At 39.9% G+C, this 15,446-nt stretch overlaps 1 protein-coding gene across 2 annotated transcripts in view; it reads left to right on the top strand.

Moving 5' to 3' along the window:
- The first annotated feature begins 12,771 nt into the window (after positions 1–12,771).
- The window catches only part of mast2 (microtubule associated serine/threonine kinase 2), a 416,215-nt gene continuing 413,540 nt past the window's right edge, over positions 12,772–15,446 (top strand). For both annotated transcript variants that reach the window (XM_060830482.1, XM_060830481.1), the window contains exon 1: positions 12,772–13,532. In XM_060830482.1, coding sequence (XP_060686465.1) covers positions 13,398–13,532 — 135 coding nt within the window. In that variant the 5' untranslated portion in view covers positions 12,772–13,397. The remainder of the gene's footprint in view (positions 13,533–15,446) is intronic.

The raw sequence follows: 15,446 nt of genomic DNA, 5'->3' as shown, positions 1-15,446 counted from the left end.
TTTTCAGTTAGCTCAATCACAAGGAGCCAAATAGCCCTCTTCTGTGCCAGAAATTTATATGAAGTTATGAAGCCTGCCATATGATAACCAATGTTATCTAGCTATAATAATTGAAACCAGAAGGGCTTTCTCTACTTATGTATATTTACTACCCCTGTCTTTGATCGGTTATTTAAAACGAATTTCGCCTATTTATTTGACAGAAATTGGAGGTGCTTCCAATCTCTTGGTTAAGTCGGATAGCTCACATTAAAACGAACATTCTACCCCATCTGTTGTATCCAGTGCGAATGCTTCCTCTGCTTTTTAATAAGCGTATATTTAGAAGACCTAACGACTTTCCTTTATCTGGTATCTTGCGACCTCTAATTAAACTGACTGAACTGCAGTTACCTTACAGCCTGGGAGAAGTGGGTCTCCCAGATATCAACAACTATCAATTCAGCTCATTGCTCATGACTGGGGGAGGGCGGGGGTGGGGGGAGGTGGGGGGGGGGGGGGGGGCGGCGCGGTTGGGAGGTGGGGTGGAGACCCTCATTCACTTTGGTTGGACATCGGGCTCTGGCCCGAAACGTCGAATTTCCTGTTCCTTGGATGCTGCCTAACCTGCTGTGCTTTAACCAGCAACACATTTTCAGCATCGAAGCATCTCAGGCAAGATGCCCACGTACTAGCCTGCTGCTCTTGGACAAAATGAGGGCAGTTAAGGAATAATGTCACAGCCCAATAGTTACTAATACTGTCAAGGTGTGGAGGGTAATGCATCAGAGTGGGGGAAATATCGCCAAAACATCATTTTTTACACCCATAATTGGTATGCTGGGTTTTCAGCCAGGGATGATGGACTCGGGGTTTAAACTATAGGCTTAGGGATGTGTCTTGTCTGGGTGATTTACCCAAAGGGACATACTGATGTCTTTTGACCAAATGGCCCGGAAATACGACGTGCTCAGTAGGGACCTCTTCCGTTTTTTCAAATCAGAAATTTCGGACAAAAAGAGACCACACTTCTAACTGATTTGTATAGGTCCAACATGGAGAAGAGGGTGCTAGGCGCTGAGGGTACACTTTCTATTGGCAATGTATATCACCTACTAGGAGAGGCTCCCTCGGATGAGTCTGAACAGCTCTGTAAGGTATAGAAGAGGGAGCTGGATGTTGAGATTTCTTCTGAAGTATGGGAGGATATCTGGGAAAGTGCAAGAAAGATCTCAATTTGCAACAGAGCCCATGCCCTGCAATTGAAGATTCTTCACAAGATCCACTTGATTCCAGACCGCCTTTCAAAATTCAAAACAGGATTATCCCCAGTGTGTACTAAATGCAAAGTGAGTATGAGCACGCTCACTCATTGGCTCTGGTCCTGTGTCCACAGGCTGCAGGTATACTGGAGTGCTGTGGTAGGAGGAATAGAGGAGGTCTTGGGGATGGAGGTGGAGATAGACCCAGTATCTCTTCTTCTTGGCCTTGTTAATCCACTTCCATTAAATGCACACAAAAAAGGCTTTTCAGTATCTTCACTTTTTGTGCAAGAAAGCGCATTCTTTTCAGGTGGGTGGCTGAAAATCTCCAGGGCTGTCAGGCTAGCATAATCTTACCAGTATGGTGCACCATAAAACTGAGAATTTTTATAAGATGTGTTGTCCCTTTTTGAACTACTTGGGTATGCCATGCTAATAAGACCCTTTATATAGCCATAGCAATTCTGTTTAATGAACCTGGTATGTAGAGAGGAGGAATTACGAACATATGAATACGTTTAAATTTATGCGCTCGATGGTCAAGGGCTATTGCTTTGTTTCGTTGAGCTGTGTTATCATTATTATTATTTTGTTATGATTTCCCTTTATCTTAGTTATCAGTTATTATTTATTTATCTATGTAATTTGTGTTTTTTTACATTAGTTTGAATTGTTTGGTTTGTATTTGTTGTAATATTCAAAAACTCTTTCCTCCTTTTTCATTAAAAATATATTTAAAAACTGGAGCCAAACTGCAAAAGTAATACATCTTATTTTCTACAAAATCACTTATTGATTCAATATGAAAGGGAATTTTTAAAATGCATACAATTTGTTCCACACAAGAAAAGAAGCCAAATATCTTCATATACACTTATTGTTGAAATACTCTTCAATTGAATTTCCACTGGATCAGAAGTTATCAAGGGACTGATGATTGTATTTGCTGTGACCTTACTTCAGTTAAACCCTGATGGCTCCCTCAGATAATAAATGTGCTTGTTTACTCATTCTGATTGTCAGCATTTCACAACCTGATGCAAAACGATCTGAGTACAAAAGTATTTCAGAAACTTCAGAGTTTTTACATTTCTGTATATTTGAAGTTAAGGCATCTGTTCAAACAAAATTGTATCGTAATATTTGTGGAAGGAACTAATGACCCGAGATTTTAGAAAATCAGAACCATATGTTAGGACAATAGCTTTATTCTGTTCTTGAAGTTAAACAGTGAGTCTAGCAATCATGCCTCACTAAAAAATCAAACATCCTTTGGATTTTGGTTTTTCCTGTCAGTTTTTGTTGATTTAACAAAAGACTAACAATCAGTAACTGCTGATGACATCAATACAGAATGTGGCTGGGTTCAGAAGTGCAAACACGTTTAATGATGTTAGTGGAGATATAGGTATTAATTGAAGATTTGATTTGGAGATGCCGGTGTTGGACTGGGGTGTACAAAGTTAAACATCACACAACACCAGGCTATAGTCCAACAGGTTTAATTGGAACTGACAACCACCTGATGAAGGAGTGGCGCTCCGAAAGTTAGTGTGCTTCCAATTAAACCTGTTGGACTATAACCTGGTGTTGTATGAATTTTAACTTAATTGAAGATATACCAGTGATGTTTCTGTTTCCACAGTGGAGTGGTTCCTGCATTCACAATCCATGGGGGAGGCCCCTAGTTCAAAGCTAGACAAAAATATTATGGGGCTCCTCTGTTAATGATAGTGTCCCTAACTTTGAACCAGATGATCTGGGTTCAAGTCCCGCCTGCTCCAAACATATCTGAATAGATTGATTAAAAATATCTATACCAGTATTGATTATACTTGTCCAGTTTTCTTTGACTATCAGTTTCATTCTTTTACATTGTTACAAAGTCAAAAGCATGTATATTCATTTTAAAATAAAATGTTTTCTGAATTTTGAAGTAAACTTAAAATGCAGGCTCAGCTGTCCAAATGGAAAGGCTGGGAGATGAGCTGTTCCAAAATAGATATTCGTAGCAAATCGTTGCTAATTGGATACCTGAGTTTTGGTTGCTGTTTTGACAATAATTTGAATTTAACCAATTCTTTTAAATTATGCCCAGGATACTAAAACGCAATGGAATTTGAATTTTATTGCTTTGACACCCAGAAACCAATCAAATGATAAGAACTTAGAGTGTCATGGGTGGTATAAAAAGCAAGGGCATTTTGAAAATTGGTCAGAGAGAGCAACTACAGTAGAGCCGGAGACGTGACTGCCCATCGAACACCTTGCTCTCAAAGAAATTAGAAGACACTCTCTATCAACGATACTTTATCATGTAAAACATACTCACAGTAAAAAGTAAGAAGACTACCAGGGAGATCAGACTGAAGACTGGAGATAGCGAAGAAGACATAGACTGCGTGGGCCTGAGATTATATTAATGTAATGTTTAATAAGTGTGTTTTTGGAACAGTATTTTTATAGAGTTGGGGTCAGAGAGTAATTAGTTAAGAAAAAGGGGGCTTGGATTTGTGAGTAGTTTTTGTTTCATGTTCACTATTAGAGTTTGGAAAATAAATTGTTATTTTTCTTTAAGTAGTGGAAATTAGGAGTTCTCTGTCACTCATTCACATTTTATCAGATTACAAGGCAGGATGAGGTTTTCTGGGTGTTTGATTTTAATTAATAATGGGGTTCGACCTATGCGTCATAACAGTTTAGGGGCTTGATGTCCGGGATTTGGACAGGTTTGGTCAGATCCAGTCAGGGATTTGGATAGATTTGAATAGATTTGGGGTACAAAAGATCCCAGCAGATTTAAACAATTTGGCAATTAGTGTCCTAGATCTTTAAATAAAGCTTAGGTGAGAAAATTTATTTAATTTCGGTTACTTGTGATTGGTTAAATCAAAAGTGAGGGAAATAGCTCTTCTAATCTAAAAAGTGAGATAACAGAGTTTTACATAAATTCATGCAGTTTTTGAGCTCAGAGTTCTACATGAATGATTGCAGTTTTTGAGCAAAGTGCAATGTAACTCTGCAAGTACAATTTACCCCACAAAATATATCCGTGCATGTGGGTCTTTGTCTGTGTATGTGTGTGTGTGTCTGTCTGGGGTGGGGTGTGTGTGTGTGTGTGTGTGTGTGTGTGTGTGTGTGTGTGTGTGTGTGTGTGTGTGTGTGTGTGTAGTGAGTTCAGAGTGTCTTAAGTCTGTGAGGGGGTGCATGTATGAGTGTGGGAGTGTGTGTGTCTATAAGGGTGTGTGTGGGTGTCTGTGTGCATGTCTGTGTGTACCTGTGTCTGTGTGTATGTGAGAGTGTGAGTGTGTAGGAATATCTGTGTATGTATGTAATACAATGGTGATCACCTGTAATGTGACATGAACCCAAGGTCCCGGTTGAGGCCCTCCCTATGGGTACCGAAGGGAGGTATCAAATCCATTTGGCATGGATTTTTTGATGTGCCTCAAAATATTTTAAATAATGAGGATGGACTTGAGGAATGGGATATGCTAGTGAGCTGTCTCAGGAGCAAAGAACTGAGTTGGAAGGTTTTTTGCAGCAGTATGAGGATATATGCAGGAATAGAATGGGGAGGACTAATACTATTGTGCATGAGGTGAAAGTAAGGAATATTGTTCCAATAAAACGATACCCGTTTAGGCTTAATCCTCACAAAGGCACACAGGTCCAGCAGGAGATGGATGCGATGCTCAACGAAGATTTCATTGAACCGAGTCAGAGAGAGTGAAGCTTGCCAATCATCCTAGGTCCCAAACCTGATGGGAGTCAATGATTGTGTATGGACTATTGGAAGGTCAATGCTGTAACTACATCACACAGTTGGACTTAATGCATGGTTATTGGCAGGTACCTTTATCAGAGAAAGCAAAATAAGTTTCTGCATTTGTAACCCCAAATGGGCTATAACAATTCAAGGTGGTGCCCTTTAGAATGAAAATGCACCTGCCACATTCCAAAGACTCATGAACAGAGTTGTGGCTGCATTAACAAGTTGTGCAGTTTATCTGGATGATGTAGTGATCTTGAGTGAGTCATGGAAAGATCAAATGGCACAGTTGGCAGGTCTTTAAATGATTACAAGAAACAAAACTGGTAATAAATTTAAAGAAAACAGAATTTGCGAAGGCGGACGTGATGGTCTTGGGACATAACATCTGACATGGAATTCCCTCCCTACTGGCATTGTGGGTCAACTCACAGCAAGTGGACTGCAGTGATTCAAGAAGGCAACTCACCACAACCTTCTCAAGGGCAAATAGGGATGGGCTATCAATGCTGGTCAGCCAGCGATGCCCAAGTCCCACAAATGAATTTAAAAAAAGGAAGGATAACCCCAAGGAATGTGAAGACGAAGGCCATCGGGGAATTTCCACAACCTTCCTTGAATAAAGAGGTGCTTCGATTTTTGGGACTGAGCGAATTCGACTGGAAGTTTGTTCCAAACTTCAGCAACGTGGTGGCACCGCTGACAGATTTACAAAAGAAGAACACAAAGTTTCAATGAACAGAACAATGCCAGGAGGCATTTGAGAATTTCAAAGCCATATTAAACACTGCACCAATTTTAGCTATAACAAATTTTTTTAAACTCTTGAAAGTTACAATTGATGCTAGTGGTATAAGAGTTGAAACTGTATTGATGCAGGAAAATGATAATGAAATTGAAAAGCCAATTGGTTACTTTTCCAAAAAGCTCAATATCCACCAGAGAAAATGATCTAATATTAAAAAAGAGTTATTGAGTTTGGTACTGGCCTTACAACATTTAATCTTTATGTGGTGAACAATTTTTGTACACGGACCACAACTCTCTTACAATTTTGGAAAGATTTAAAGACAAAAATATGAGACTGTTTCATTGGAGACTTATGTTATCGACTTTTAATTTACAAAAAATATATGTTGTAGGTCGTAAACATATGACTGCAGATGTATTATCGCACATTTAAATGGAAAGGTGTCGATAAGATTGGATTGTATTGACTCCAATGTTATATCTGTGTGCAGAATTAATATGAAAGGTATCACTTAGATTAATGACATATGTATTTCATAGTAATGGTATTAAGAATTAGAGAAAGAATAGATGAAACCATCTTTTCATTATGATGGTTTTTTTAAAGGGGGGAGGTGTTATAAAGTCAAAAGCATGTATGTTCACTTTAAAATAGAAAGTATTTTCTGAATTTTGAAGTGAACTTAAAGTTCAGGTTCATTGTGCAAATGGAAAAGCTGGGAGATGAACTATTCCAAAATAGATAGATGTAGCAAATGGCTGTTAATTGGATACCTGGGTTTTGGTTGCTGTTTTGACAACAATTCGAATTTAACCAATTAGTTTAAATTATGCCCAGGATACTAAAACTCATTGGAATTTGAATTTTATTGTTTTGACACTGAGAAACCAATCAAATAATAAGAATCTAGAGTGTATGGGTGGTTTAAAATCAAGGGCATTTTGAAAATTCGAAAGAGCGAACCACTGCCATCGAGCTAGAGAGGTCACTGCCCATCGAACACCTTGCTGTCAAAGAAATTCGAAAACATTCTCTATCAACAGTACTTTTTTTATGTTGCTTTTGTTTAAATTTCGCTATTAGAGTTAGGAAAATAAATTGTTATTTTTCTTTTAATAGTGAAAATTAGAAGTTCTCTGTCGCTCATTCATATTTTAACAGATTATGAGGTGAGGGGAGTTTTTCTGGTGTTTGGTTTTAATTAACAGAGGGGTTCAACCTCCGTGTCATAACACAATGTGGGAATTATAGTGCTATAGCATCAAGAACTACAAGGTCAAAAATGGAGATGTTTCATAATGATTGTACTTTATTCTCAATTTCTCAGATGTAGCCCGTTCCCATATGCAATGCAATGATCATCTCCAACATCAGAGACTTCACAATCTGTTGTTGAATCTTGCACCATCATGGGTATCATCATTGTCTAGAAATTTAACTGAACCAGGCATATGAATACTGTACCTACAAAAGCAAGTCAGAAGATGAGTCAGATTGATCGCCCGATGTCTCAAAGCCCTTTCTACACACTAGGCACAAAGGAATAAGATGATATCTTTCCATTTGCCAGAATTAATGCAGCTCCAGCAACAATTAAGAAGTTTGACACCATCTCTACAAATCAGTCCAATTCATTGGAACCTCATCCACCACCTTAAACCTTCACTCTCTCTACCACTATAAGATACACTGTAGCAACTTTTGTAGGCTGCGTCCACCACAAATCCAAAACTCGCAGCCCTCTATCACCCAGAAAAAGAGGCACAGTAGAGAAATGGGAACACTATCACTGGAAGTTCCCCTTCAAGTAACATGTCATTCCCTGATTTGGGAATCTTGCCATGTCTTCACTATTGCTGGCTAAAATCTTGGAACTCCCTTCGTAACAACATTGTGGATGTACTTATACCATATAGACTGCAGCAATTCAAGAAGTAAGCTCATCACCGGATGCTCGAGGACAAATTAATGATGGGATTGTGAGTGATGTCTACATTTAGTGAATGAATTAAAAAAGCCACCAGCAATGCAAATTAAAATGTTATTCAGCAGCAAAAAATCTAGCTCTGCCCCAACACACCCCACAAAAGAACATTTTTAAGCTATCATATGTGACTGTGTTATTTGGTACTGCTCTTTACAAATAAGCCTGGAAGTTGCAAAATTGAGCTTCTTCCAATAATGGTCTTAAGTTCTGCAGCTGAGAGATTTTGTGGTGTTGAACTGTGGGAGAGTCATGCCTGAACTCAGTCCTCTCCACACCAAATATCCAGCAGGAGTCACTGGAGTACTTATGGGTGGCATCCCTAGTAGTTTTGTTATAAGTATTAAATAATAAAGATACTTTGAGTTAATCCTTGGGAGCTTTTTGTTTTAGCATTCTACATCTGCTCTTTTATATGCCAATGCACGTACAGAAGTGGCAGCTATAAAAAGCATAGCATTGAGAAAATGTATTATCTTTTGAAAGATAGAACATTACAAACACTGTCATGACCTCCTCAACTTTGGAAAAGTTCAACTGGTGCATCTAGGGCTTGCCTCCTGCCTATGGTGGATTTGTGGCACTGCAAAATGAACACAGAAAACTGAAGAACTGCTTGTTAAACAATAATGTTCATCTACTGAAATGCAGGGGGGAATTATCTGTGAAAATCTAAGATGTTTGGAAAAAACAATGCAAGGGTTTTAATCAATGAAATTAGAAGAACAATCTCTCAAATTAATCAACTTATTGTGATACGAAGATGCCATAGTGTGTGCTTTTAGGAATTTTTATTCAATTTTTTGTTCACTTGTGGCATATGTGCATCCCTTGCTGGCCTGCATTTACTGCCTGTTCCTAGTTGCCATTGAGAAGATAGTGATGAGCTGCCTTCTTGACCCACTGCAGTCCATTTGCTCTAAGTAGACCTAAAATGCCCTTCGAGAGGGAATTCCAGAATGTTCATCCAGGGATGTTGAAGGAATGGTTATATATTTCCAAGCCAGAATGGTGAGTGGCTTGGAGGGGAACTTATAGGTAGTGTTCTTCCCATACATCTGCTTCACTTATCCTTCTGGATGGAAGTGGTTGTGGGTTTGGAAGGTGTTTTAGTGAATTTCTGCAGTAAAATACTTGTAGATACTACACACTGTTTTTCTAATTTCATTGATTAAAACCCTCACATTGTTTTTTCCAAACAACTTAGATTTTCACAGACAATTTCCCCCTGCATTTTACTAGATGAACAGTATTGTTTAACAGACAGTTCTTCAGTTTTCTGTGTTCATTTTGCAGTGGCATAAAGCCACCGCAGGCAGAATGCAGGTCCTACTTAACATTGGTCATGGAGGGAGTGGATGCTGGTCGATGTGCTTCCAACCATGTGGGCTGCTTTGTCCTCGATGGTGTCAAGCTTCTTGAGTGTTGTTGGAACTGCACACATTCAGGCAGGTGGGGAGTATTCTATCACATTCCTGACTTGTGCCTTGTTGATGGTGGACAGGCTTTGGGGAGGTGAGTTACTTGTCACAGTATACATAGCTTCTGACTTGCTCTTGTAGAGACTGGGTATTTATATGGTGTGTGCAGTTGAGTTTCTGGTCAGTGTTAACCTCAGGGATGTTTATAGTGGGGCATTCAGTGATGGTAACATCATTGAATCTCATGGAGCAGTGGTTAAATTGTTTCTTATAATTGATAATCATTGCCTGGCATTTTTGTGGCAGGAATCTTACTTGTCACTTGTCAGCCAAAGCCTGGATATTACCCAGGTCTTGCTGTATTTGAAAATGGACTGCTTCAAGATTTAATAGAGTCATAGAGATGTACAGCATGGAAACAGACCCTTCGGTCCAACCCGTCCATGCCGACCAGATATTCCAACCCAATCTAGTCCCACCTGATAGCACCTGGCCCATATCCCTCCAAACCCTTCCTATTCATATACCCATCCAAATGCCATCTTCAACTAGTTCATCAGTAACTTTCTCTCCATCATAAGATCAGAAGTGGGGATGTTCACTGATGATTGTACAATGCTTAGCATCATTTGCAACTCATCAGATGCTGGGTCCTCTACTTTTTGTCATTTACTTAAATGATTTGGATGTGAGCATAAGAGGTACAGTTAATAAGTTTGCAGATGACACCAAAATTGGAGGTGTAGTGGACAGAGAAGAAGGTAACCTCAGATTACAATCAGATTTTGATCAGATGAGCCAATGGGCTGAGAAGTGGCAGATTGAGTTTAATTTAGATAAATGTGAGGTGCTGCATTTTGGGAAAGTAAATCTTAGCAGGACTTATACACTTAATGGTAAGGTCCTAGGGAGTGTTGCTGAACAGAGACCTTGGAGTGCAGGTTCATAGCTCCTTGAAAGTGGAGTCACAGGTGGATAGGATACTGAAGAAGGCATTTGGTATGCTTTCCTTTATTGGTCGGAGTATTGAGTACAGGAGTTGGGAGGTCATGTTATGGCTGTACAAGACATTGGTTAGGCAACTGTTGGAATATTGCGTGCAATTCTAGTCTCCTTCCTATCGGAAAGATGTTGTGAAACTTGAAAGGGTTCAGAAAAGATTTACAAGGATGTTGCCAGGGTTGGAGGATCTGAGCTACAGGGAGAGGCAGAACAGGCTGGGGCTGTTTTCCCTGGAGCATCGGAGCCTGAGGGGTGACCTTATAGAGGTTTACAAAATTATGAGGGGCATGGATAGGGTAAATAGACAAAGTCTTTTCCCTGTGGTCGGGGAGTCCAGAACAAGAGGACATGGTTTTAGGGTGAGAGGGGAAAGATATAAAAGAGACCTAAGGGGCAACTTTTTAATACAGAGGGTGGTATGTGTATAGAATGAGCTGGCAGAGGAAGTGGTGAGGCTGGTACAATTGTAACATTTAAGAGGCATTCGGATGGGTACATGAATAGGAAGCGTTTGTAGGGAAATGGGCTGGGTGCTGGCTGGTGGGACTAGATTGGGTTGGGATATTTGGTCAGCATGGACAAGTTGGACCAAAGGGTCTGTTTCCATGCTGTACATCTCTACAACTCTATGAATCAATTCTTTAAGGGAAGATGATTGTGTTTGATTTGATTGTTATGATTTTCGGTGTGAATGTTTCATCCTTACATGTTAGTGCAATATTCACTGGATGAACACTTCCGTAGCTCATTAGTCTGATGAGATTATTTAATTAAAAACTGAAAGAACTTTAGGTGCTCTGAATCAGAAACTAAAGTAGAAATTGCTGTAAAATCTCAGTAAGTCTGGCAGCATCTGTGAATAGGAATCAAAGTTAACATTTCTGGTCTGATTAGATTAGATTACTTACACTGTGGAAACAGGCCCTTCGGCCTAACAAGTCCACACCGACTCGCTGAAGCGCAACCCACCCATACATTTACCCCTTACCTAACACTATGGGCAATTTAGCATGGCCAATTCACCTGACCCACACATCTTTGGACTGTGGGAGGAAACCAGAGTACCTGGAGGAAACCCACGCAGACACAGGGAGAACATGCAAACTCCACACAGATGGTCACCTGAGGCTGGAATCGAACCTGGGACCCTGGTGCCATGTGCAGCAGTGCTAACCACTGTGCCACCGTGCTGCCCACTCTGCTACATGCACTGTCTCTTTCTTATGAAACAATGTGATGATCTGGAAAAAAATACTGAACAGAAAGTGTGCAACCTAATAATCATATGTTTCCCTGGCATAATTTCAGCAGAAAGTGTGACCCTTTCTAAGATTTAATTATCAGTGAGTTGCAAACTGGGGTCACACTTTCTGCTGAAATTATGCCAGGGAAACACATGATTATTAGGTTGCACGCTTTCTGTTCAGTATTTTTTTCCAGATCATCACATTGTTTCATGAGAAAGAGACAGTGCATGTAGCAGATGTGCATAGAAAGCCTGAATGAACCAGAGGGTATTGTCCTGTATGTCATGTACATGTTGTATAGGAACTAATCTAATTATTGCTTTTTTAACATCCCAGATTTTTCTATCACTGACTTGAAAACAGTTGTGATTTATAAAACTGACATCCTGCGAACATCTGTACATCTGTAGTACTCATCTGTACATTATGGAGTATGGCAAATCTGTAATTTCCCAAATACCATGCACTCATCTTTGTGGCACTTATGATCTATTATGGTTGGGATTAATATGGGTTACAATTTGCGATATCTAAATACCACAGAGGGTTTTTGTGACACAGTGGCATTGAGTATCTCTGAGCCATAAAACACAGGTCTCAGTTCTACTTGCTCCAGGGGCATATCATAACGTCTGAATCAGGTTAATTAAAAACAAATACTGTTAATCTTAACCAAAAATAGTGGAAATACTCTGGAGATAAGACATCTGACTTGCTGTGTACTTCTGCTATTTTCTGTGTTCATTACAACTTGTAGTGCTTTTCAAAGTCTCATGGGGCATCTCCTTAGTAAGAGATCTCTATTCAGAAGCTGAGGGAAACTCCAAGTGGCTGAAGGCTACTTGCCACTATTTCCTTATTTGGAAAGTAGACGTGTGGTTAACAAAAAATCCTTAACAATGACTTGGGTTTTGGACATGATTTGTAGATGCCAGTGTTGGACTGGGGTGTACAAAGTTAAAAATTACACAACACCAGGTTATAGTCCACCAGGTTTAATTGGAAGCAGTAGCTTTCGGGGCACCGCCACTTTATGAAGGAGCAGCACTATAAAAGCTAGTGCTACTGATTAAACCTGTTGGACTATAACCTGGTGTTGTGTGATTTGTAACTTTGGAAGCAGTAAGAAGCCATGAGTGGCAGTAGTGAATAAAACAGGATGAATAAAGTTTGGTTGAAGCAGAGGTAATGGTCCTCCTGAACAATCCTATTTGTTGACAAACTAATCTGAACTAAGGAGACAATTAAATCCTATTCATGTTCCATTTCCCTGCCTCAGGTACACACAGGAACCACTTCCGGCTCAAAGGTCAAGTGCGCTGCCAACCGGAACTGAGTTATGTTAAAGGAGAATAAAACTTAACGATAAATAACAGATTTTATTTCCGATGAAGGAATGTGATGTGCCTCCTCCGGGAGCTGCGGGTGATGTGGGAGACGGTATTTTTCCGCGGTGTGGGCCCACGGAGCGGCCATGCTGAGACCGGGGCGGTTGGTGTCGGCAGCGGCGGGAGGCGGCTTCTCGTCTGCGGGAGCGGGCGGTGAGAGTGGCCGTGAAGCGGGAGCCGGAGCCAGATCCAGGCCGAGTTTTAACAGTAACAGCAGCAGCAGCAGCGTGTGAGTGGCGGCTGCTCTCAGCCCTCGCTTTGTCCATTTGTTTCGCACTGAGAGCAGCTGCCGGCCCTCGGACTCAGTGAAAATGTTTGGCTGAAGGCGGAATCTTCCCTCCACCAACTCTCGGTTTATCCTCCAAAGATTCCCCTTTTATTTCTCAATCATATACGAAGAAAAAAGAAGCCAGATCAATGTGTTCACCTTTCCAAGGATGTTGTTTCTTCGTCACCTGCGGTTGGGAGAATAGATCCAACCACTTTCCTTTTATTTGAAGACGAGGTCTGACAGATACTCTCTTTTTTAAAAAAAGTTTGGTTGAAATTACTTATTGTTGCATGTGTGTGAATTGGGACATACGCTAAGCAATGAAGAAATCTGGAACGAATATCAGGTGCAAAAAGAAAACTTCCAAACAACATGTGCGGGATGAACAAGCTGAGGGAAATAAAGTTAAACCTGCGTTGGACCAGGGGCGAAGGAATGAATCGCAGGCAGAAAGGGTGAGTGTGTACGGTCGATGGAAGTGACGGTTATGGTAAACGTGTGAATTCGGCATCATTAATTTTATAAAGTGGGTTTTTACATGTGTAACTTTTCTGAGGATTTTTCTTTCAAGCTACAATGGCTACTTAACTGAAACTGACAACATTGAATTGCAACGTAGAACGTGTTCTCCTGCAAAAGTTAAACAAATGTTCTTGAGGTTTCATTGGCAAAGTGAATGTGATACATTCAAAAATGTTACACTGAAGAATGTGGGCCTCTCAAACTACGTGTGACATGTATCCCAGTAAACGGATGCACTAAGTCCCATTGTCAAGCAGAATAAGTCTTATAATGTTAGACGTCAGCAGCTTTGAAATCAAATCTTCTCCAAAATCTCAAACAGAAATTTTTATTGGGGCTAATTTATTCACTTCATTTTTTAAATAAAACAGTTATTAGTTTATAATGTGTAAGTCAAGGCTGTATGTTTTTTTTGTAAATGTACCATGTTTTGTGTGTTCTTATGTGTTACTGGGAAATTAGCTCTCTGCTCCCAGATTTCATCAAATCTCGTTTAAAACTAGATTGTAATGGGATAAATGACATGCTTTTGTTAAGTGACACTGTCTGCTCAGTTGAATACAGGAATATTCATTCACCTGTTGTGCTGTTCAGTAAGATAATGACTGAGCCAAGAGTGTGGTGCTGGAAAAGCACAGCAGGTCAGGCAGCATCCAAGCAGTAGGAAAATCGACATTTCGGGCAAAAGCCCTTTATTAGAAATGAAGGGCTTTTGCCTAAAACGTCGATGTTTCTGCACATCTGGTGCTGCCTGACCTGCTGTGCTTTTTCAGCACCACACTCTTGGATCTAATCTTCAGCATCCGCAGTACTCACTTTTGCCTAAGATCATGGCTGATCTGATCATTGTTTCAACTCCAATTTCGTATCTCCTTCCCCCTTGTTTGCCTCTTGTCTTCTCCTTAAAAAACTGATTTCTTTATTTTTGAACTGCCCTTCATTTCTGGACTCTATGTTAAGGGAAAGCATTCGTTCTGTATTCACCCTGTCAAGCCTCCTTTTCTCAGTAGGAACATCATTAGTTCTTCTAAAGCCCAATAAGTAAAGGCCGATGTGCTCAATCTTTCTTCATAAGTCCAGCCCTTCATCACTGGAATAAACGGAATAAACCTTTTCTGAACTGCTTTTGACACAATTCTATTCCTTTTAAAATGAGGAGACCAAAATTGCCCACATAGTTCAGATATTCTGCCAGGGCCTGTGAAGCTGCAGTAAAACTATCCCTCTTTTATCTTCTATTTCGCTTGAAATAAATATTAACATTCCAATTGACTTCCCATTCACTTTCTGCATCTGTAAATTGACTTTTTGTGATTTGTATATGAGCATACTCAGATGACTCTACTACAGTTTTGAAATCTCTCTCCCTTTAAATAGTATACCTCCTTGCGATTTTTAAGAATTCCTTTCTATTCTTCCTGGATGAATTCACAATTTCCCACATTATACAGCATCTGCTGAATCTTTGCATATTAATTTAACCTATTTGTATCCCTGTGCAGACTCTGTCTGTTTTTGATTTCTTTGGCAAATTTCACAATCATGTTTTTGGTCATCAGTCATCAAAAGAGATTGTTGATAGTTGAGGCCCCAGCACCTCATCTTGTGGCATTCCATTAGTTGCATCTTGCCAAACTAAAAAGTCCCATCACACCCTACGTTTTGCATCCTATAAACTAGGTAATCAATCCCCTATCCATGCTTAAATGTTAGTTCTTACAACATGTGTGCTTTGGTTACGTAATACCCTTTGATGTGTCACTTTATTGAGCCTTTTGGAATCCCAAATACACCACATCCACAGGCTCCCCTTTATCAACATTAAATATTTTTATCTCAAAATATTT

The sequence above is a fragment of the Hemiscyllium ocellatum genome, chromosome 9 (assembly GCF_020745735.1).
Source record: "Hemiscyllium ocellatum isolate sHemOce1 chromosome 9, sHemOce1.pat.X.cur, whole genome shotgun sequence".
NCBI classification, from domain to species: domain Eukaryota; kingdom Metazoa; phylum Chordata; class Chondrichthyes; order Orectolobiformes; family Hemiscylliidae; genus Hemiscyllium; species Hemiscyllium ocellatum.
Note: the sequence above shows the minus strand (reverse complement) of the source record. Positions and strands in the feature narration are given on the sequence as shown.